This window comes from Orbicella franksi, chromosome 2, assembly GCF_964199315.1.
Source record: "Orbicella franksi chromosome 2, jaOrbFran1.1, whole genome shotgun sequence".
NCBI lineage: Eukaryota > Metazoa > Cnidaria > Anthozoa > Scleractinia > Merulinidae > Orbicella > Orbicella franksi.
Window position 1 is genome coordinate 19,698,922 of NC_138146.1, and position 23,875 is coordinate 19,722,796.

General features: G+C 40.1%; 1 protein-coding gene across 1 annotated transcript in view; it reads left to right on the plus strand.

The window, feature by feature from the left end:
- LOC145478497 (cilia- and flagella-associated protein 46-like) overlaps positions 1-23,875 on the plus strand; it is a 40,785-nt gene that overhangs the window by 7,487 nt on the left and 9,423 nt on the right. The window contains exons 12-52 of the mRNA XM_081456539.1: positions 363-591; positions 1,270-1,520; positions 1,836-2,157; positions 2,597-2,739; positions 2,844-3,056; positions 3,457-3,697; positions 4,307-4,456; positions 4,556-4,666; positions 5,019-5,206; positions 5,287-5,427; positions 6,376-6,553; positions 6,944-7,091; positions 7,874-8,073; positions 8,417-8,487; positions 8,848-8,923; positions 9,682-9,789; positions 10,395-10,490; positions 10,578-10,635; positions 11,459-11,712; positions 12,065-12,166; positions 12,317-12,403; positions 12,576-12,641; positions 13,093-13,241; positions 13,850-13,948; positions 14,297-14,540; positions 14,924-14,977; positions 16,099-16,206; positions 16,794-16,916; positions 17,209-17,315; positions 17,727-17,817; positions 18,027-18,170; positions 18,391-18,471; positions 19,060-19,206; positions 19,374-19,444; positions 19,717-19,795; positions 20,795-20,878; positions 21,101-21,268; positions 21,478-21,567; positions 22,421-22,510; positions 22,977-23,153; positions 23,336-23,436. Coding sequence (XP_081312665.1) covers positions 363-591; positions 1,270-1,520; positions 1,836-2,157; positions 2,597-2,739; positions 2,844-3,056; positions 3,457-3,697; positions 4,307-4,456; positions 4,556-4,666; positions 5,019-5,206; positions 5,287-5,427; positions 6,376-6,553; positions 6,944-7,091; positions 7,874-8,073; positions 8,417-8,487; positions 8,848-8,923; positions 9,682-9,789; positions 10,395-10,490; positions 10,578-10,635; positions 11,459-11,712; positions 12,065-12,166; positions 12,317-12,403; positions 12,576-12,641; positions 13,093-13,241; positions 13,850-13,948; positions 14,297-14,540; positions 14,924-14,977; positions 16,099-16,206; positions 16,794-16,916; positions 17,209-17,315; positions 17,727-17,817; positions 18,027-18,170; positions 18,391-18,471; positions 19,060-19,206; positions 19,374-19,444; positions 19,717-19,795; positions 20,795-20,878; positions 21,101-21,268; positions 21,478-21,567; positions 22,421-22,510; positions 22,977-23,153; positions 23,336-23,436 — 5,640 coding nt within the window. The remainder of the gene's footprint in view (positions 1-362; positions 592-1,269; positions 1,521-1,835; positions 2,158-2,596; positions 2,740-2,843; positions 3,057-3,456; positions 3,698-4,306; positions 4,457-4,555; positions 4,667-5,018; positions 5,207-5,286; positions 5,428-6,375; positions 6,554-6,943; positions 7,092-7,873; positions 8,074-8,416; positions 8,488-8,847; positions 8,924-9,681; positions 9,790-10,394; positions 10,491-10,577; positions 10,636-11,458; positions 11,713-12,064; positions 12,167-12,316; positions 12,404-12,575; positions 12,642-13,092; positions 13,242-13,849; positions 13,949-14,296; positions 14,541-14,923; positions 14,978-16,098; positions 16,207-16,793; positions 16,917-17,208; positions 17,316-17,726; positions 17,818-18,026; positions 18,171-18,390; positions 18,472-19,059; positions 19,207-19,373; positions 19,445-19,716; positions 19,796-20,794; positions 20,879-21,100; positions 21,269-21,477; positions 21,568-22,420; positions 22,511-22,976; positions 23,154-23,335; positions 23,437-23,875) is intronic.

Below are 23,875 nucleotides of genomic sequence, written 5' to 3' on the forward strand. Positions count from 1 at the left end.
TCTGTAGCCTAATGTGTAGTGTAAATTGTACTCCAGATTGAGTAGTCTGAGTTCAAGTACCAGGTAAGATATATGTAGTTGTGATTTATTCTTGGTCAAGACATTGAAGACACTCACATGGTACCTCCTAAGTCCTTCCACCTAGATTTATAGTGGGTAAAATGCAGCGGCAAATTGTTGCAAAGTCCCAAACCTAACCAAAATGTGGGGGGCTTCTTGTGATGGATGGACCATATCCCATTGAGGAAGGTAGCAATAACCCAGTTGTTTCAAGCTATGAAAGCTAGGGTTATTTATTTTTTTTATAAGCACTGCAGTAAGGGAAGTCACAGTCCTTAAACTCACTTCTTTTTCTTTCATAGCCTGTTAGTTTTGCTACGTTGCCAAATGCATGCAGAATTAGCCAAGTGTGAAGAGGCTGAGGATCAGCTGGAGTATGCTGTCACACATCTTAGAAAGGCACTTGAGATGGATGATTCAGGACAGTATGGTGACAGACTGCAGACAGCCCTTACTAGGCTTCAACTGAGGGCAACACTGTATAAGACTCCAGAAAGACCAGAGGATTTGGCTGCCATGATTATTGAACAGGTAACTTATTAAATAACTGGTCAGAGTGAGATTCAGACTAAGGTATCAGTAGGACTTACTCTTATGTGTTATTTGGCAAGATTTTACAATTGCTGAAGTTGGGTACTGTTTGGCTGCCTTGCCCCTTGCCTCTGTTTTAAATCCAAAATTGTGGATGTCCAGGAAAGTGTTGCAAGAAATTTGAAGTTTATTTAACAAATTGAAGTCGGTTTTTCGTGTGTCTGTCCTGTTATTGACAATGAATTTCATCATAACATTGTCAAAGTAGTTGTGGATCCTCTCGGTGATTTGTGATTAGATTCACAACTACTTTGACAATGTTATGACAAAATTCATGATCAATAACTGGACAGATGCATGAAAAACTGACATCAATTCGTTTTTTACAATAACAAGCTGTCAAATTGTCTGCTCTCGCTTGTTCATAGATAATATAAATTAATGTGTCTGTCTGCTTATTGATAATGAAAGTTAGCCAGTGAGCATGTGAGAATTTCTGCTGTTATCTTTAGATAAAAACATTCTTTCAGGTAGCTTGAGACTTCTAAGAATGTGCTCTGCGCTTCGCTACCTGATTTGTGTTGGCTTCCCTGGTTTTGTAACTGTATTATGTTGGTAAGAAAATAGAAGAATAATAATTATCAGTGTTAAGTGAATAAAATATTTTATATCTTTCAGGCAAGAGCCAGTGATGACTCCAGTACAGTTCGTATGAAGCGAGCTTCATTAGTGAAGGCAGGCGAGGCTCTGTCACCTGATGCCTTTATGCTTGTTCTTGATGGCGAAAGTAATACCAAGGATCCATCCACTGGTAAAGGTCCACCTACTGCGTTAGGAAGACTGGCTGGCAGGGCAAAGCAGTTTGAGAAAGGAGTCAGCAAGGCAGCTGGTCATTTGAAGAGGCTGGGAGATGAAAATGACCAGGAAAGGTTAGTGTAAGCGTTGTTAGGGTTATTGTAGCTTCACTGTCATTAAATTTTGTGATTATGATGCATTTGTTGAAATCAGTTAGGGATTCTTCGGTAGTAATTTTCATGAATGATATACTCTTCTTGTCCATTATGAAAAAAAAATGTTACTGCAGTTCTGTGTCTCAGTCAAGTGCTGTCAAACAAAGGGCTAGAAAAAGGTAAATTACAAGTCAGCAGAATTGACTTGATGAAACAAGATTGGTTTAGGCTAAAAGAATGACTAATTTAGCAGTTTAGGTTTCTAAGAAGTAACAGTTCCTTATGTTCCTTTAGAGTTCGCATTTGGGCAGATCTGGCCAAAACTGCTCGTAAACAACAGGTCTGGGATGTGGCACGAGTTGCTGCCAGGTTCTGCCTTCTTTATGATGATAATCGGTGGTCAAAGAAAAATCCTAGTAGCACGTCAGAAAAAAATGGTGATGGTAATGCAGAAAAAGATGAGCCAACAGGGATCAAGTCACCAGTTCCTGCTGAATCAGGCAGCAAGCTGGATGTAACAGGGATGAAACTGTTGTATCCTGAAGGGATGACACCATTTACTGTGGAAAAGGATTTGTTAAGGATACTGGCTGAAGTTCGCTTCATATTTGCTGAGGTATAACAAGCTTTTACAACAATCAATAAATTGGCTTCTGCCAGGTTTTTTTCAAAGAAAGTACATCATAGTCAACCAAAGAAACCTCACACTTGTTTTGTGTTTTTTAGAAATTTCATGATGAAATTATGCTGGTAATCAGTGCAGGTTTTTTTTTATGAAGCATTAAAAAAAAAATTTGCATTAAAAGAATTTTGTGTCTTGGTCAAAGTTTTTTGGCTTTTAATGCCCTTGATGATCATCTGTGCAACAGATTTATGTTGTGTCAGACATGTTGTGTTCGCACTTCGTGTGTCAAAACGTGATTTAGTCAACAGTCATTTACTTCAAATTTCAGTTATTACTGTACTCTCGAAGTACGTTTCTAAACAGATTCTTTGAATGGTGATGATACTGTGATTCTTCATTGTTGGTTATGGCCATGGTTTTCATTTAACAGACTTTGGTCCAGTTATTAAGGACAGAAGGGGTACAGCTGGGAGACAGACCTGTCCCACCTGAGGATACCATCAAATTGCGCCCCAAAAGATATGGTGATCAGCCTGTCAATTTTGACGATATGCCAGAGTGGGTCTCTTATTGGTAAGAGATATCTTGTAGGCTGTCGTATTTAGTTCTGTTACCATACAGGTTGTTGTAAACTTGTATCAAGATTGGTGACATAATTTTTCTTTCTGTTTTGCTAGTGACTGGATCTCATCACTGTCAAATGAAGTTATTCACAGCTTCCAGCGTGCAGCTGAATTTGGAGTGGAACTGAAAGAGCCATGGCTTGTGTGCAATGCTGCTGTGTATTTGTGGAACTATACCACCCACATGCTGTCACAAGGACGACACAAGGCAGTTATTCCCATTTTCTCTCCTGTGTTAGAGGCTATGAAGCTTACAGGTCACGCAGGGTAAGCTACTTGTGACTGCTAGGTGTTGATGATGGCTTGTGATATATTTTGTTACCTTATGATTGCACAGTTTGCATTAACTAACTCCCTCATTTGGTAAGCTCGTTAACCTAGAGCTGAATTTACTAGCTGCAATTGTCCTTGAGTGAATACTAAGATTAAGGATGTTGAAAAAACTAATTGCAAAAGTCTTTGGTGGCAGTAGAAAAATTGGTAACCAGTCCACATGGTGTTCTAAGCCTTAAAACTGTTTCTATTTGGAAACTTTGGGATCAAGTACACGTTTTGCATCGGTGTTGTAAATGGATACTTCTGTCAGTGTGGAGTTGTGATGAGTCCATGCCAAATCTTGGTATCTCATAATTCAACAGAATTTGTGTTTATCTTTCTTTCAAAACAGTGAAACAGTTCTATTGTGCCAGATGTGTAATGCCATTGCCCAAGGATACATGAAGCCATGGATTCCAGCTCTTCCCCCTCCTACTGCACCAGCCACACCCAGCAAGGACAGGGGTGAAAAGACTGAGAAAGCAAAGGGACGGCAGAGTGGGAAAGGAGCAAAGGGAGTTCCATCAAAAGGCTCGCTACAGACAGTTACTGTAGATCCTGAAGCTACACCAGATTTGAAGCAAGCTTTGGATGTAAGAGTGGTTCTCATGTGAAAGTATCATTTAAAGCTCCATAAGGCCTCTGTGTAATAGACGTGTTTTTGCTATCGGTGCATGGACAATTTACCTTGTGCCTCGGTTTCAAAACGAGTCCTTGTACAAAAATAGTTTTGATTTGCATAGAAATGAACCTGTAGAGATAACACTTGTCCATAAGAATGGTTTTGCACAAAGACTTGTTTTTACACAGAGGCAAAAGGGAACTCTGAAATGGCTTATTATCTCCACCTCAGAAGATTTTAATAAACTTTATTGGGAATGTGTATGTACAAATGTATCTAAAGTAGTAAAAAACAAAAAACAAAAACAAAAAGAAAGAAAAGAGATCATTTCCCAAAAGGGAAGGCGCAAAAGGGACAATTGAACCCATGCGAGGCGCTTCTGAGAATGATGTTTACAGCCAATTTCGAGTCTCTTCGAATATCGAGGGATTCTCAGTGTTTGAAGCAAAATGAGAGAGTGACAAGGAATCAGTGACACAATCAATAGAGGAGAAAAACAATTCTAGAATACTACGTTGAGGTCCAGTATCTAATAATCTTAATACCAAGTTTGGCTTTAAATAATCTTTTATTATTGCAGGTGATAGAATATGCACTAAACACAACAAATGGTCAAGAGCCAAAGAATCTAGTGCCAATAAGCACTCGCCACCCTCTAATCACCTCATGGGTGTTCTGTAAACAGCTGTTGAATCAGCAGATGCCAAAGAATCTTGGTCATGATGACGAGGTCAGCTGTCGTTATTGTCTACGGTGAACAGTGTCAATTTTGTATCTAATCAGTCAATCCAAGTTTTATTTTAAATGTTCTGTTGAATTTATGTTTCAGAATCTCCATAGTCAAGGTCCCATGTGCCGTGCTTTGTGTGCTGTTGAAATGCTATCACTGCAGAACAATGGCTTACCGGAGTTTGCTGGAACATGTCCCACACTTCCCGAGGTGAGTCTCTTTGAATATCACGGGATTCCCAGGGTTTGCAGCAACATGAGAGTTCAAATCTAGAATACTACGTCGAGGAGAAAAGGAGAGGATTGACCCTTTTTCTATGACAACAACAAATGGAGCATTGACAGCTTCGTCAGTAAGCAATTAAAAAGGCTATGAAAGGTAACACCGTAGTGCCATTTATCTCTTTTGTCAGACCTCTCCCCTCTATAGTGACTGGTATTTTGAAGACAACGAGCTAAAGCTTAGGCAAAGATGGGTTCTATTACATTTACTTAGTTGCAATGCGGTGACATACACACTGAAACATAATTGAATAACCTTTGTGTTTGTGGCCGTTTTACAGACTGTGAAGTTGGTAGATGGATGCCAATGGAGTGACAACTTGGTGGAGTTACAGATGTGGAGCAGACTGTCCGTGCTGGCTTTTAACGCCGAGAATCATTCACTAGTACTGCACTGTGGTCAGAGGGCTGTAGTCTTTGCTGAGAGTGATATGTGCCTGGCTAAACGACAACCTAAGAAGCCGGACAGGTAAGCTGAATCGATTTAACAGTACTAAAAGCGTGTTTTTCTTTGTAATAAATGTTCACGATTGTTCAATTGAATTTTAGCATTTTCAAGCACAAACTCGTGGTAGAACAAGAGATGCTTTATTACGCTAGTGTTGTTATGGGCCAAAGTCTGATGAAGAACATGCAGGGCAAGAATGAGATCAGGAGAGATGCACTTGTCTGTTTTGTCAATGCTTGCAGGTAACATGAACCGGTTGTCCTATCGTGTAAGTGCTTTCTGTACTGAGTTTTTATCCAGTAAACGCTTCATTATTTTGATAAAAACAGATACTTTAGTCAAGGAGAAGTGTATGGTGTGGCATCCAGTTACTTGCCACGCTAGAAACATTTTGATTGGTTTATTAGGGTACTATTAATGTCAGTAGCTCAACATTGGTTGGTTAGACAAAAATAAATAGCTGGTACTCTGAATTTTTTCAACTGTGACGACTCTGTGAAAATTTCACATACATGTATGAACCACTTGTTATTTGGCAAATAGATGTAAAATGTAAATGTGTTTACACCTGATCCCCTTCACGTGTTAAGACGGAATCCACCACTGTTTTAAATATCTTCTCAAAAAAAATCATTTCTAGCAACACCAAACGTCAAAAACGAATGTTGAACTTCATATGAAACACTTGAAAGTACTGGTGAAATGAAACTGATGATGAAATTTTGCCTGTGTTTGCACAGGTTCTCTGAACTTTGAAATTCATTTTCTCTCGTTCCCATGGGAAATTGTTTTCGGTGTTCTTTCAGGCAATTATTGATGTATTTACCTTTAAGAAAATGTAAAAATGACTGTAAAATACTTAAAATTATTCTGGCACCAGATTTTTATCCACTAAAACCTCACTTAGTCCCAGTGAAACCAAAATTCATATATTAATCTCTTCCTCAATAATACGGACACCTCCATACAAAAGAAACTTTGGTTTTTTCCGTTAGGTTTCCATACTGTCTTTCTAAAGGTGTATGAACCTTCTATAGTGGAGCTAACTAGCGTTCCATGTTCTGTTCAGTTGTTGATACCGTGACCTCACCGCCGCAATCCCTGAATGCCCTTGTCTAGACTCTCAGTACTAAACACTGAACAAGTTTGTTGTCCTTCTGATGCAAAATGTCTCTTTATCACGTTTTAAGATTCGGACAGAAAGCAGGGAATTATGACTTGGTGATCGCAGCTGCTCGTCATTACTGGAATGCTATCAAGCCATTTATTGTAGAGCCAATTGAGCGAGAGTTGCTCAGAGAACCAATGGAAGCTGTGTTGGAGTGTATTGCTGCAGTAGCGGATAATGAAGTAGACAAGGAAGATGAGGTAAGACACGTTATCAATAGGCCATATTCGTATTCCCGGAATTGAACTGGAACTAGCTTGCAATAGAGGCTCATGCGGGGGAATATCATTAAAAAGAGATGAGCGTCATTTGCATTTGAAAAGACTACCCACATTAGCCTCGGTTGCAAGCTAGTTCCAGTCCAACACCGACAATACGAATATGGTCTGTTGGGTGTTGGTTGGTCAAGATGAATCCTTTTGTCATAGTGTTGTCTTCTTTTATTGACTGCTCATTCTTGCTATGATGAACAGGGAGGCTGTCCCTGTCCCTGCTCCTGCTCCTATAACATGTAGTATGAATCTCTTGTGGCCGGCTCTCTTTAATAATTTAGGCATCAGTTAAGTATGTCATTTTGGTCATCCCTTTAGGATGACGACGAGGATACAGAATCATCTCCAGAGAAGAAAGTATCTAAGAAACCTGTAAGTAGCAAGAGTGATAAAGATAAGAAAGCCAAAGACAAAGCAGGGGACAAGAAGAAAGACAAAGAAAAAGAGAAGGAGAAAAGCAAACCAGGTATTTCGAGTCCAAGATAACTTTTAAGACTTTGCTTACAGTAGCAAACAACTTAAAATGCATTATTTTGAACCGGTGATGAATGACCGCCTATTCCTAAGGCCAAACGTTCTGCTCGAGGTGGAAAGGTAACATGAACTCCATCAAGTTAATCAACTTTATTTTCGTAGCCGGGCATTAACCGCAGAGTCTAAGTGTAAGTTCGTTCTTGAGGGCCTTGTTCAAGACAGTTCATGAATTCAATTCTGAACTAATAACACGAATTAGAGCGGTTTTCAGTTGAGTGTCGTAAAACAAAACCAAACCAATTACTTACCAATTACACTGCTCAGCCAACCTCAAACCGTAGTAAAACCGACACCAAAACCAAAGTAATTGCCTGATTACTTTCGACACTCAACTGAAAACCGCTCCGATGCATCTTTGGCTCCAGCTTGTTTGTCTCCAAATCAGTAAAAAATAATTCATGTAAACTTATTTTGCTTTTCAAGATTTGAGAGGGTTTGTGGTCAAATGAGTAGATCGTTAGACTCTGGAGTTGCAGTCCTGCTGGGACCATTGGTATTTCCTTGAGTAAGACACTTTACTCTCACGTTGCTTTTCTCCACCTTGGAGTATAATTGACTACCAGTAAATTGTTAGAGTAAACTGACAAATTGCTTGAGGAGATGAAACCTGCGATGGCGTAAGCATCCCCTTCAGGACGAACAGCAAAATCATGTTGCAATAACCTGGATCAAAGTACCCACGCTGATAGGTTATCTGGCTCCTCTGTTTTACAGGAGACAAAACTGGAGGTAAAGGAGGCAAGACCGAGAAGCAGGACTCAAAAGATAGTAAGGTGGGCGATGACAAAGGTAAAACAGGAAAGCCAGGGGCTGAACAAGAAGACAAACCTCCACCATTACCTAGTGCGTATGACGAGGATCTGATGCTACGTGCCGCCATGTATGGAGTGTTATTTCAGGCTTACGCTGATAAGGCAAGTTATTACCTTAACAAATGCAATGAACGTACGATACTTCTTAACGCAGTTGCTCCTTACTTGTAATTTGAGTAGTATGTGAGCACTACAATATTTTAGAAGGTGTTTTAAAGATGTCTACTTTGTATATATTGCTACAAGAATTAGGCTGCCTTGCCTAAAGAACATAAATTATTTTATACTTTGTATTTGATTCGGCTTTTGTGCCTTAACTGCCTTAAGGCGCATACAACGTTTGAGTGGGATACAGCTAATTGCATTTTATAGATGATGATGGTGATGAGGGGTTACACTTTTTACCATAAGTAAAGAAGTAAACACGGAATTGTTTACTTTTCAGGGTGAATGGGAGCAAGGATTACGTGCTATGGACCAGGCTGTCAAGGACATGCCGAGGACATATCACAGATTGTAAGTTTGTAGGCAAAACGTTGCTGGTCGCCTTTGTGAATACAAAACAGTTCGGTCAAAATACTGTCGCAAGTACTTTTCACCCTAAAAGTTTTTGAAAAACTCTGTTAGGGGAAAATGTACTTGCGACACGTCGGCCTTGATTTCAAACTAACTAGACTATGTGACTTATGTCGTACTTTATGGTCGATGATGAAACGATACCATTCCCCGCTCAAACATGCAATGTTTCAGATTGGATTAGAGAAGGGAACAGATTAAAAAGGTTTTTGGGGGCGAATCAGAATTGTCGGAACTGTGCTGGCTATCAATCTCAATGTCAGGTTATTGAGAAATTAACTTTTCTCTAATCTTCTTTAGGCTGATATTCAAACATCGTGTCATAACTAAAGCCAAGCTTGGACGAAATGTTGTATTTGATATGGGCAAGTTCAAGGTAAAAACTGTTTGTCTTAATTTCTTTGGTAGTTTACTTTAAATCAATGTTCTTAATCCTTAAACTAACAAATGGTATTGGCTCGCCTTGAGGCTTTACTAATATTTTAAATTCAAACTGCTAGTCAGCCCTTCTGAGGAAAACATAAGTTGAAGAGTAAAGTAAACATGGCAGTGATTTCTATAAATACAAGGGCTGAGACACTTAAACAGAGTTTCAGCCATACCTTTAGCGTACACTGTCGGTAGCACTGTTTGCACTGTTCCAGCACTGTTCTCGGTTCTTCTTTGAACGTTTAGCAGTGGTCTGGGTGGTGGACGGGGTAATTGGGAGAGGGGAGGTGTTTGTGTGAGAGAGTACGCTCATTCTAAATTTCACGTTCAAAGAGGGCGCGAAACTGGGGGAGGGCCCTCATAAGGATATACTTAAATGGGCCTTCCAAAATTAAGGCTATTGAGTAAAACTTTTGGACGGAGCATCTTTTTTAAAGGAGGTTGGGGGTTGGGCAATTTTCTGGGACATGACATTTTTTCTCACCTTAAGATTATGCATGCTTTTTTGGTGGGCAAAAGTTTGTCAATGTGTAAGAAATTTTTTTAAAGTCAAACTCAGGACCTGAATAGTAGAGAGCACTTGCTCTATTTTTTCCCCATCGCTACCCTTGTAAGATTGTTTTTTCAACAGTTTTTGCTGTGCAGGAATTTGTTTTTGGAAATTGCCCGCTTTAGTAATGATCGTGATGTTGCTGCTGCTTTCAGAATGAGAAAGAGGATGTTATCGCCGCCATGTGGCGTCATGTGGCACTCAATTCCAAAGCTGCAGAGGATCAGTTAGCTGCTTATCAGAATGCTATTGAAGCTCTTGAGGTATGTTTATGTTAAGCCAATACAGTAAAAAACCCGCGTGTAAGAACGTTTACTTTTTTAATGCTTGACAAAATAGGTTCTTTTTAAAATTTGGATGAAGTGGATATAATTGTTGATTACCACAAAAATAAATAAACCTGGGTGTGGTCCTTCAATATATGGTATTTATTCACAACTCTATTATGATAAGCCTAACACAATTGATTACATAATGCATATATTTGGTGTTGTCTCTATATTGTCGATACGGTATTTTCTTGTAATATAAATTGGCAATCTCAAAGCCACACTCTTTGGTTAAAATGTTTGTCACAATTTAACTGTAACCCTCATATAAGAACCTGCTTGTTGTTGCTTGGCTAAACAGGTTCTTATATTTTTGGGTATTAAATGGCAAATTTCTCCCAGCAGGTTCTTAAACCAGTAGGTTCTTACACGCAGTTTTTCACTATATTATAACCATGGCACGCTACGATTATACCATCTCTATTCAAAATGATCTGTTAAAAGACGGGTCTCTTAAGGCCTTGAATTCTTCCCCTTCCATATGTTTATGAGGTCCCAGTGTCAGGTAATAATTGCGTTGTGTTTTTCCCTTGTTATAGAATCCAGAGAGCGACTGGCAAAAGGTAGACTACCTCATGGAGTTTGGAGAATGGCTGTTTGTTAATGAGTATCCAGTGGCTGACGCGTTGGATCAGGTAGCCTCTCTTTACAAGCCACTGTTTCTTTGTATTTGCTGATATGTTGGTTACCTTCTTTGACAAATATTCAATTTTGTTTTCCAGTTTCTCTGGGCATCTGACATTCTGCTCAACAAGGACCCACACAAAGATGGCAAACAAGGTAGAGTTACAGCGTAAACTCACTCCATATGAAATGTTAACTGTCTTAAATTGTTCCGTATCTCGAACTGAGTGAAAAAGAGTTTCTCAATTAAATTACGCCGGTCACGTTTCTGCTGTTTTATCCGAGAGTTTTTTTACTCTATCGCCCTCTAACTGAGTCCTCGAGAACACTAGTTTCTTTACAATTTTATCTTTCCTACAGTTTTGTTTAGCAAAAGATCAGAATACGTAAGCATGACCAAGTTACGAAGTTTGTTGAATTCCAAGCTTCCTCTCTTGTTCTACAACTGGGCGAGATTTTCTGCCATTGAGATTACAACTAGGAGGGTTAATAATGTAGCGCGCTCTTAAATGAGAGTTTATGGCAAACTGTAGAATGTTCTCTGTAATTTCTAATACAGTAGAAACCCACATATAAGAACCCAGATTCGTCCAACTTGGCCTAAATAGGTTCTTATAGAAATGGTATAAAGTGGGATTTTAGGCTACTTAGGTTCTTTTAAAAATAGTTTCTTAATTTGATAGGGGCACTAGCGATCAGCACAGATAACTACTAATACAATTGCATTGTGTAATCCAGTATTGACAAAGACATGATATGGTTTTCATTTTAGTTCATTCTTTGAATCTTACTGACTGAAACCTAGACTAAATTTTTTTCTGAATTTTGATCTGTGCCTTCATTTTTGTTAAATAAGAACCGATTGAAAATTTTAGGCTAAATAGGTTCCTATGAAAAAGGGGTTTAAAATGAAAATTCTAGCCTAACAGGTTCTTATACGCGGGTTCTTACTGTACGCATTTTGCTGTGAACATTCCAGGTGACAACAATGACGCAAGAAGTGAAAGCGAGAGCGAGGTAGATGCATCTAAGTTTGTGCCAGAGGAACACCGCTCGGTAATAGGCCTACGTCCTTCAGATGTCAACGTTAACCTAGAGGACATCACCGACATCCGACAGCTGGAGACTCTGATGCGTGTTCATGTGATGCTGGCTCAGGTGGCTGGTCACTCGTCTCCACACTCCACGGACTATGTGCTGTTGGCGTATGCTTTCCTTTATAGGATATGGCAGGTGACAAATGCACTTGGCTAGTAGAATCTTCCGTTTATGAATGAAACGTAAATGTGCAAGGGAAATGATCTTTTTTTTTTTTAGTCCAGAAAACTTTGTCATCTTTAGTCCCGAAAAAGTGAAAAGTAAATTTCTAAACGCTAAGGAAGCGTGGCTTAATGTCTCAAAGGTGAGACATTTGAGTTCAAGAAAGTGGTGCATATTTTGTGGGGCAAGAGTTTTCATTACGTTTTGTTGAAACTCTTGCTTCTCCCACACTCCCTCTCTCAAATTTGTGTGCGAATCAATATGCATGATTATCTGCAATCGCACTGTTTACAGTGATTGGGTCATGTGGGTGTTTCTCATGTAGGTATCAATCTCCTCTGCTGAACGCATACAAAAGGAAGGAGGGAAGCCTGGGGAGAGGGCCCCATCGAAGAAAGGCAAAGAGAAAGGCAAGGAAGCTAAGGAGGTTAGTATTACCACTGTTAAAATGAACTTCTTCTTTCGAAGTGTAAATCCACGAACAATAAGAAGGAATTATGAATCTTGAGCCGCAAACGAGGCTCTACACAAACGTATGAAAGACACGAATGTTGACGCTCACTGTTTTTACTTTTAGTCTCAAACAAAAGTGGAAAAATCAAGTGGGAAGACGTTATTTCCAAGCACAATGGAAGGATGGGCCACTTTTGAACTTTCAGAGAAGGTAAAATTGCAACATTTAAATTGCTTGGATTGTCATTTTACTAATCAAAAAATTCTCAGAAAGTTGCATCCCTCTAGCGCCTGCCTTTATGAACTTCATCTGTATCAATAATCGTATTTACAGAATGTGAAATGTTTGTTGTTCGTCACATATTTCCTTATTTCACTCTCAGCTTCAGGAGTACTTCAAGTGTGACATCACCGGAACAATGATAAACAAAGCGACCTTCCAGAAGCCGGTCAGTATACTGGTGACAGAAATGTAGGTTATTGAGTAGACGTGTTCATGGACCGAGACGGAGTCGAGGTCCATGAAAAAAAAAGAGCGAGGCCAATATCCAGCCATCTTGACCAAACAAGCTGGGTCAAAAGAGGATTTATTATACGGAAAAAGAACACTTTTCTTGCGGGACACAGCGGGTAATCCCGATAGCCCCATCTTGCCTGTTCGGGTAGCCAATCACAGCACAGGACTCAGGTCATCTTGCCCGCTCGCGGAACTAACCATATAATAATTAGCTATGATGTTCAATAGGAAAATAAACTAAAACACGAAACACTACAGTTGCACGATGTAGCTCACGGATCAGCTGAAAGAAGTCGACGTTTCTTCCCCTTTTCATTTTTGTGTGTCTGCCATTTGTTGTTCTTAACAGTGTATCTCACAACAGATATTTTTGTGTTCATTAGATGCTGAGCTTGTACTACATCCAAGCCTTGTTTCGTGACCTGCGTGACCTGGGATATCATCAGCTGGCTCTTCCTGTTGTCGCCATGCAGCAGCTCATAGCAGACTTGATATTGGACAACAGTCAACTGAAGAAGCTTGTGCATCTCAGGCACGTACAACTCTCTTACCTAAGCACCCTTCGTTTGTCTTTTCTAACTCCACTACATGCTAATTAGTAATAGTAATTGGACCGAGTGGAGTTCAATTCAGGGAGTAATCGAGGAGTAATTTCTAAACTAGGCGAGCGCGTAGCGCGAGGCCGATTTGAAATTACAAACACGATTGCTCTTAGAATTGTACCACACGGGAACCAATTACTAATTGATTGGATCAATAACAAGAGATTAAAAGATATTAAAAAATGTCTTTTAAGATTTTCTTTCGAGCGAAAAGTCAGTGGTACTTTCCAGTAGTTGTAGAAACAGGTAAATTGTAGGGCACATTAAGAAGGAAGCTATTAAAGCGCAAGTAATGGACGCGCGAATGGCTTAGGTATCCAATCACAAAAAGTTGTAATTGGACACCCACGTTATCGCGCACCGATTAAGTGACAAATAGGCGCCCGGAAAACCAATCACGATTTAGAACTTTGTTATAAATTCGATTATTTCCATTATCGCTTTGATGGAATATTCACGTAACAGAAGTGTAGTTTGTTGTTATTGCTGGTCCAGGTCGGTTCTGTAATGTTCCTTTTCCATTATTTCTCCGGTATAGAGCAATGGAGTTATGTCAGGAGCTGAACTTACCCTCTGGGGTGGCCCATCATGAGAAGTGCGCTGGCCACATGTTACTGACAGAGCAAGAGCAAGCCAAGTAAGGAAACTGATATTAACTATATGGTTTGATTATGGTTGTTGTTTTTTTTAGATTAGTTTTCAATTGTAATATTGTAGTTATTGTGACATATCATGTGAAGAAGAATGGGAAAAACACGAGAATGAAAAAAAACAAAAAAGATTTCTTTTAGCCAGTCGTTGGCTGAGAGAGGGTCTTCGTTTTGATTGATTGGAGTGTTTTCCGCGAGTTGTTTCGATTAAATGAAATTATAATTTACTACAAACTTTTAAAAACATGATTATGGACAAATTCCATGGAGGACGGTGATTTCGTAATATTTTATAACCGTTTGTCTCCTTTGTATTTGTGTTCATTGCCAATTAGATCACGCGAGGAAATCGAGATGTGGAAAGAGAAACAGCGCCAAGTGAAAACCGAGGAAGAAAAAACTAAGAACAGCAAGAGTGTCGTGTTCGATACCAGGACCTCGAACCTGGTACTTAGGCCCCAGGCGCCTGGTGCTGGGGACATCGTGCAAGAGGAATCCTGGAACGAACACAAATGGGTGATAAGTGATGTGTGTTACCGGGAGTTATGGACTGAGCAGGCTGAAATACTTATCCGGCAGGTATAGTCAGCTGGTGTGCATGTGATCTACTATATTGAAAACTGGCTACTGTTTCTGGAATTGTTACACCCATGTATGTCAACGTGATTTGTGAAGCCTTTTCCTTTCTTAGTCACAGCATCATTTTGAGTTATTTTGGCCACGTACGAAATTGCCTTTAAATTGAAGGAAACCTGAAAAGAGTAGTTTACTAAGATCGAAAAACACCAAAGAGATAATGATAAAGCATAAAGGAGCAAGGATGGATAAGGATGGAGAAGATTGACACGGATTACAAACGACGGACTTGAAAAATTTAGGCTAAACTTTTCAAGATGGCAAACCGTGAGGTAGCTCCTTTGAAATTGACCTCATTGATTTGTGTTTAACGTTTCTCTTTCTAGGGTCAGTTTCTACCGGCTCGGCAGCTTCTGAGTGAAGCAAATCTATCAGCAAGGGTGAGTATAATACTTAAATCCTGAGTCTCAGTCGCGTATTTAGGCCTCGTGCAATCTTTACATCTGGAAAAGACTTGTAAGATAAAGTTGACCTCTGGAAAAATCTAACTTGTCTCAGCTGCATATCAAGTTCATAGTTGTTAAGTGAATATGTATCCGCCGGCTCCGTAAAAACGATTAGGAAAAAATTTAGAAAATAGCCCAAGGAAAATACGCGCAGATTGGCTTAAAATCGTGTTTGTATCAGTAACTCGATAGAGACCGAGCTGTTGACGTAATGATGGCGCGAGCAAAGTTGATGATCAAAGTAAAAAGGTTTTCTTTTTTTCGTCGCGGAATTTTCTAAAAAAAAAAAAAACAAAACACATTCTCCCTGTTTCTGTCAAGTTAGAGAAACACGAGTGGAAGTTTGGGAGAACTCGAAAAAGCTGTGGAAACGCTCGCCTGTCTGCTCGTGTTCCCACAGCATATCTCGTTCTCCCAAACTTCCACTCGTGTTTCTATTTAACAATAATTATTAGATTGTGAGCTCGAGATTTCTCAACTATCATTCTTAGAACTCGAGAGCGAATAATCTAATTGTTTTAGTATAAATCTACTAGTGGATCAAACCTTTATCTAAATCCTCTTCTCAGACACCTCGAAAACGCAAAGAAGCGGCTGTCATTTTGTTAACAAGTGCGCACTGCTACGCTACTCACTATCTAATAAACAATTAGATTATGAGCTCGAGATTTCTATCGCGTGAGAGTTGACGAGGGCGCAGCCCGGCCGAGTCAACTATCACGCATAGAAATCGAGAGCGAAGACTTTATCTAAATCCTCTTCTTAGACACTTCGAAAACGCCAAGAGGCGGCCGTCATTTTGTTAACATGGGTATACTTCTACGCTACTCACTGTCTATCATAGAACAGATAGTGAGTAGCGTAGCCAATCAGAGAACGGCATTCGTGATAGAACGCTGGTAGATTTATACTAAAATTCGATAGAAACAAGGTCATGTTTTTTATTTCTTAAATGTAGAAGTGCGATCTTTTCCTACAACAGTGTAAGAACCCTCCCAGTTGTTGCCTCCTTGTCCTTTTCCAGTTGCTGTTAACATGTTTCTCTTTATTTTCAGGCATTTGATGACAAACGAACTCTTTCCAATATTCTGCTCCAGTTAGCTGTGATGGCTTTGGCAGAGTCAAACTGGGGACAAGCTACGTCATTACTGCTTGAAGCTCAGGTATTGGGATATAATCAGAATATAGCCATAAATTGTCTGGTTGAAATCCAAATACGAGGCCGTTGAAGAATGGTGTAGTTTAAAAATAACAAGTACTTTACCATCTGGCCAACCATTGTGGTTCATGTCTCTGGCGTGACTGGATACTTTTCGCACAAGTAATTTTGTCTGGAAGTCGACTCGCCTACATGTTCAAAGAAACTACTAGGTTCACATGGCTAGGGAGAGGCTACCATTTTAACTACAGTCTTTATGATTAAACAATGATTCGAGAAACGGTTTGGTCAGTGTTAATTTATAGATTTTGGTAACATCTCATCGACTTCGGCGATTTGACTTATGGGCAAAGTAGCGCTGTGGAACGTTTTACGTTCTCCCAGTTCTAGTAGTTTTGCGATGAATGAAGACGATTGTTAACTGTGGTCTATACTGGGACTTTGAACGTATAATAGCTTGACGAAACCTGCTGTTTGTAAGAAAGAACAGCGATAGTGTGCTTCAACGATTTATTATGGAGAAATGATCCATCAGATTTAACTGTTTAGTGGCGTATTTTATTAAGTTACTCGTGCTTGACTTGTTCCTAGAATCTTCATGGAGATCAAAGATTCTGGTTAACAACCACCCTGCTGTTATGTGAAGCGTCTTTCGCAAAGATCGACAAGAATTCTACCATGCTGAACACGCCAGACCCCCTCGCCAAAGACAGGGTAAGTTCATGATTGTTTCAGCTTTACGATGATTAATCCTCCTCCTTTCTGGGGGTTATTTTCTCAGATAAAGTTCACTGAGAGATTTTTAGAGGGTGGCGTTCTTTGTATGCAGGGAAGCAATATTGTTGCATTATGTGGGTTCCTCGTGATTGAAAAAGGTTAAGAACTCAGTGCATACATCAAAAGGAATCAAACAATTTTCAAACGTATATTCGTTGGTGGTTTTGCTACTTACGCATTTCCCATTTAGGAACAAGGATGTGCCTGAAGAATTTTCTTAATTTTGTAGGCACGCAATATTCTGTTACGTGCAAAAAGGGTTTTCAAGGACCTGGCAGAGGAGAACCCCAATAAAGCTAACATGGCGGATTATATCGAGGCCGTCCTGGAAGCCCGGTAAGGATAAGCAATTCATGGGTTCTGTCATTTGGTATTTCAAAGAAACGGCAAGGATCTCTAAGGATCTCTGATGCCTAGTTCACATTAGCGACATAACGACATAAGAAGGACGTTATTTCGTGCTTAAAGTGTGAATATCTTGGCATAATGACATAGTAGCAACATAACAGCATAGACAAAACGACATAACGAAAAAAAATAATTTTTTCCTTATGTTAACATTACCAACTTAAGCGATTATGTCGTTATGTCGTGTGAACTAGGCCTGCCTAAATACAGTTCAAACCTGAGCTCGAGTATACTGTAATCCTCGTCATCTTTAACCGCGCTTACAGTTTCCTTTCAGCAAAATTATTGGGTTGACCACTGTCAAGCAAAGAATCTCGAACTCTACTTGGGTTTTTTCAGGTTGGGTACTCTGCTGTCGGGTCATGTGGTCAATGATCCTCATTTGAGAAAGCAGGAGCAAGCTCACAAGGACCTGATTATCGCCTGCAAGGCATGTATTATGAGTAGACAATTTGTATGTCGGTATCTGGAATGACTAATCATTACTATTTTGTAAATCACGACTCGAGCAAGAAAAAAGTTATTACAATATTTCCATAAGTGAGATTTTATTCCACTCACAAGTCAGTTTCTAGAAATGTATAAGTGCTTGATGATATGGTGGCAATTCTTGGACGGTCATTTTATTCTTGTTCACAGCACCTGTCCCGTGCGACAGCAAAGCTGAGTGAGTTGGGTCACAGACGAGAGGCAGTCAAGATCTTGTTGAAACTTGCTGCCATCAAGAGAACCTTTGCTGAAGACGGTATCACGCCCGAGGAGAGACAAGACAACCTTCTCGAGGTACCTCGCGTGCGCAGGCATGCAACAGACAAAGACACGCACGCACCCGCCTCTTACCTACCTATATGCAAGCACAGAAGTTTTAATACACCTGCATTGCTTTTGAATGTTAGTGCGAACGTTTCTACGCAGGCAAATGAATGCTTAGGAAGCGCACACCATGAGTGTTTGTCGCGTTTTTCTTATAAACTGATATTTAAACCACATTTTCTTTCTACAGGCGTTTGATATCCTGAAAGAAGCTGCGAGTTTATCTGATGCTGTACTGCATGATGTCCAGTCTGTTTCTACTCTCTCAGAGGTGTGTTGTTTGTTTTTATTGACTCCAAAACTCAAATTATCTCGATTTTTTGGGGGGAGTGTAACTTTCCTAAGGCTACACAAAATAAAAGTACCTTAAGACTAGAAATGCATTTGGTTAGGATAAACTAGAGGCGCAGGCGCAGTCCGTCGAATCGGGCAAGATATAATCTCCTACCCAGATCTCACTCTGTTTGACGCTGGGAGAGGTCTGGGTTCTTTTATTTGGCAAGATGGTAAGCAAGACACTTTACTCCGTAGTGCCCCTCTCCAGTCTACCAGCGAATTGTTGAGGAAACTGCCGGGACATGAGCTGCGATGTAGAATGCGATGTAGTTGCATCACATTCAAGGAGAGTAGCAAAACTCATAGCCACTTTATTCTACAAATTAAAGACCGGAGCTAAGCGCTAAGATTTGCGGGCCTCACGATACGTTTCTTGTTTTAAGTCTTTCTGGATAACATAAATAAAAATTGCACGTTTACTCTTCCACTCTAAGTTGATTTTTTTTCTTTTAGCTTCAGTTTCATGTCGTACTTATAGACGAATACTAAGCCCAGCTTGAGGAGATTTCTTATTTTCCTTTAGCTCCGTAACTTGAGTTTGCCTGTTCAACGGGAAGCAGTAGACGCCAAGCTTGTCATTTCTGATCTGATGGTGGACATGTTGAAACAGTTTTCTAACGAAGATCGAGGAAAGCGTGAATTAGAGACTCAGAAGGGAAGCATCCAGAAGGTACTGTCAGTGGCACTCCGAACGAAGGGGTCCGTTACTTTCGAATTAGCAGCTCAGTCTTCATCCTCAATTGTATTACGAGATTTAATTCAGCGTTATATTTCAAGATTTTCTGAAAAGCGCTCACGTCAAGGGAAGATAATGATAGTCGGCATTTCTTTTCCCAGTTGATAGATGATTATGTTGGTGTGGAACCTTCACCAACAGAGAAGCAGAGAAAATGGAGAGAAGTTACAAGGTACAGTCCATAGACTAAAGTGTCTTTTATTGTTTGTTTGTTTGTTTGTTTTTTCTGCTCTTTTCGCTGTTGAGTCTTTCAGACCCATAGCAGGCTTATTTGCAACTGCTTAATCTGCCAATGCAAATGCACCAATCACATTTTCGCTGACTCACTTCATTATGTACAATTCATATATGATTTCATTGAGATATACCCCTTGTCGTGTCTGGGTTTCTCCAGTGTTTCGTGCAATTCTCATTCCTTTACGTATTTTTTCGTTTATCTAAAAGAACTCTTCCCGAGGACACAATGATGCAACTGTCCATGGCGCATGGCCTGACGGGTAATGTGGGATACCTCAAAGCCAAGGTGAGACATTTATAGCATAAATTATAAGATACCACAGTTTCAGCCACCAGTGTTTGAATTGCGATGTCAAAGTAATTCCGCATCATTAATGCCCTGTAAATTAAAGATATCTGACGAAAGCTTATACAATGCGAATTAGAGGCATTTGTAGCTGTGTTGAGAAGCGTGTGGTCTGAGGAACCAAGAAAATCCTAGACTGCGACCATTCTTTCTTTTGCTCGAAAATCTGTGGGGAAGAACGCAGAGAGAAACGCAACACAAGTGAGCGGTCGTAAGTCACGCTTGCCGTCACGCTTGCACATTCATTTGTTTTGCGTCCTTCCCCACGGATTTTCGAGCAAAAGAGAGACTGCTTACAATCTAAGAAAATTCTGTCCACGAGATCTTTTTATCTTGTGAAAAGCAGGTCACCTTATACCAGAAAACGTAACAAAACTACACTGAACCAGATGTTGTTTTGTCGTGCAGTTTCTGCTTTCCCGTTCTCGAAAAAACTTTCGTCATGGGCTGCATAGGTTGAACTCACTGTACTCTGCTCAGGTTTTAATTGCCTTTTAGAGCGGTGTTTCCTTGAGTGACGAATACTAATTGGTTTTGCATTACTACGCTATACGATTGGCTAAAAAAATTCTGCCACTTTTTCACCCAGTCAGAAGTCAAACCATAACCAATCGTGACTCACTTGTACACGTTTTCCCGCGTTTTGCATCAGCCACACGTAATTCGAGTTTTGATTGGTTCATTGGATTTTCTGTGTCCGTTGTGATTGGCTAGAATGATTACTTTGGGTTCTGTTTCACGATTCTCAATAGCCCTTTTCACGGTTAATTTTTCTCATTTGCATTACAATGTAATCCAACGTGGATGCGAGGCAATTTCGGGCTAAAACTACAAAATAGCCCGAAATTGCCTCGCATACATGCTAGATTTTATTGTAATGCAAATGAGCAAAGGTAACCGTGAAAAGGGCTGTTGAAAACCTTTTTTATTGCTATGTAGACCCTTTATGTGCTTGGCCGCTGTCTGGGTGTACTTGCCGCGCATACCGCACCTGATTCAGATACTCAGTGGAAGGAAATAGAGGTGAGATGTTATAACTTTCCTTATAGAGTTTTTTTTTTTTTCGGCTAGGGTAGGGTATTCAGGTTATGTCCGGGGGAAGGGATAAATGTTTTCTGTACATATATCATTACGTAATCAATAATTGTGACGGGGGCTTAGTTTCAAAGGAAGAGATGAACCTTGTCGGGCGTTTTCTTGTCATACTTCTTACCTCATTTCAATTTTTTGTTTTCCTATCAACAGGTATCGAACGAAGAACCGGAAGAGGACAAACGGGCCCCGCCTGCCAACCCGCCCGTTGTAGAACTTGGTGCAGGAAACCAGGGCACTGCTGATGATCCTGAGGCCGAGATTCCCGCTAACCCATCCAGGGAATTCCTTAAATTCGCTAATCAAGCGCTTCAGTTAAATGTAAGCTTTAGTACAATTGTAATGTTTCGCTTTTTTATGAATTAAGTGTTCTATTTTTCCGCCGACAAAGCGCAGCAGTTTACATGGAAACTAATCGTGCTCACACTAAAAGCGTTTAAGCTAGCTAATTTAAGCCACGTACTTGAGTAACTCACCTTGGTATGATAGGCCTTTTTCTCGACTGAGTTAACATGTCCATTGCTTTCCAGGCTGAATTTTCAACTTCCAAGAGATATCTAAGCCAGGCAGTGGAATGTTTGACACAGTGCGTCCAGATAGGACTGAAACAGGGTTTCAAGGTCAGTATGTTCTGTTGTATGACCTCATTTAATCTAAAAGCTCTGTCCTTTCCTCCGAACAGTAATCACAAACACGACGTTTTGTTTGAAATTCGCACCTTTTTATTTCACTTGAGAGCGAAGCCTCTTTTACCCTTAATTCCTTAAGTTGTGTCATTCTTCGTTAGTTTGCCTGTTAAATTCAGTAAACTCAAGCTTGATCACCTGTCGCCTTTCCATGTCATTACATCAACAACAATAATAACAACAATAAACTACAATAATCTTTATTGTCTCGGAAAAGCATTTTACTTTAGAAGTTGATTAATAAGAAAGAAAGAGAGTAATTATTATAACAAAAGAGCCTAGAGGCTAAAAGAACCGTAAGGTTTTCGAATTAGCCCATATTAGCTATTTAAAGTTATTTTTATATCAAAAAGAGAGCACAAGGAAATAAAACCGCCCTCAGAAAATAATGCTTAATAGTGTTGTAATAAATGATAGCATTACTACATTGCGAAGAAACTGGGTGACGAGAATAAAGAATACCATAAACTAGGAGTATACGGTCTTGACATACCAGGGCTGTCATTAAGGTCCGTAACCCGTAACACTTGTTACGGCCGAGTATGCTTGATTTTCCCTTGATGCTGCGGGTCAAATTGCCTGTTGTTGACAGAATTCAACCACAAAGTAACAAGTTTGCTATGGGTGTGGTGAGCAAGGCTACAGGTGACTCAAAACTTAATGACAGCCCTGCATACCATCAAATTCTCAGAGCTAAATGAAAAATATATCGCAGTCGGTTAAGGGGATTATATTTTCTAGGTGTCATAACTACTTCCACTAAAAAGTGTTCTTTGTGTTTGTTCAGGATGTCGTTTGTGACGCGGCTCGCGAACTGGTGGAATCTATAGGTGCACACGATCCACTCACTTCTTCGCAGTACCTGGCGCTCTATCAGGTATCTAAACTTGTATATAGGGTGCGGTTTTGGGATCATGGGTTGCGTGCGGTTTTGGGATCGTGGAGGCTGGATACTTCAGCCGCAGTGAAAAATTCCTTTACTCGATATCACGTGTTCTTGAGAGCCGTTTCGTGTTACGTGGATAAATTAAAAGAAAAATGAATTGCCGTATTCTCGTCAGGATTCACCAGGTCGTTTTTACATGTAAACAGCCAAGTCAGTGACAGAGCGGTCTTCCTGCGACCAAATTTACATATCCCATTCAAGCTGAGGGACTGAGAAGCTGTATCAACTCGACAGGATTCTTTCACCTTTTCTTCGGGTTTCTTTGCAACTGTTTCGGTTGCTACGTTATCTTCGAACATTTATTTTTAATTCCTTGATCTTCAAATGACTAGTGCTTGTCCCTTCTGGGCTTGTCGTATATTAATTAACTAATCCTTTTACCTTTTCTCTCCTCTAGAGTTGTCATCTATCTCAAGTGCTGGAAGGCGTGTTACGGCGAGTCCATCAAGATCCTTCTGTTTCTCGCCAAGCTGCCTTGTTGCACCAGAGAAAACTTCTCACTGAGATGGAGTTCTTGAGTGATAATTCTTCCAGCATTTTGGCATCAAATTCCAGTCATCTTGCCGATTGCGAGGTAAAATCCAGTTTCTAGACATGGATGAAACTGGTGCACAAGTCCAGTTCTGGCCCTCTCGCGAGTGCCTAGCGTTGGGTGATAGAGAGAGGGCCAGAACTGAACTACTGGTACACAAGCTCTTTTACGCTAGTACGTCTTAAATGTCTTACCCTGTTTTTGGTGTTGTCTAACTTTTGTAGGCTTGGAGACGTCTAACGATAGCAAGGAATCATTTGGAACTGACAAGAGAGTTTTCAGCGACGAATACTCAGTTTGTTGTGCTTCAGCATTCTCCTGATAGGTAAGATGTAAAGTTTGTCCTTGGTGAATAATTTCCTCGAGGTTCTAACAGGCATGGGTACGTTAACAGTGCTATAGTTCAGAGAAAAATATGGGAAAATATAATTGACCTACTTTCACACGTACTATTCTCATGACATTTTCTCAGTTGCGGAGTACTAAATTAATCCACTATTGCCTTGCTTCCAGTGGCTTCCTACAATCCAGGACAAAAGAGTTGGGACACGAAGCAAGTTCTCCCCTTCCCCCACTTTCAATGTTGATAATCAGGTGATTTTTTCCCTTTTTGTTGGAGGAAACGCGATATTTTCTAACATTGATTAGGGGGGAAGGGTCATACGTGATACAGCTCAAGTGTCCCAACTATTTTTGGCCGGGATTGTCTGAAAGAGATATGCGAGGAATTTTCCAGTGAAGGTAACGCCAGCGATTGTCATGGC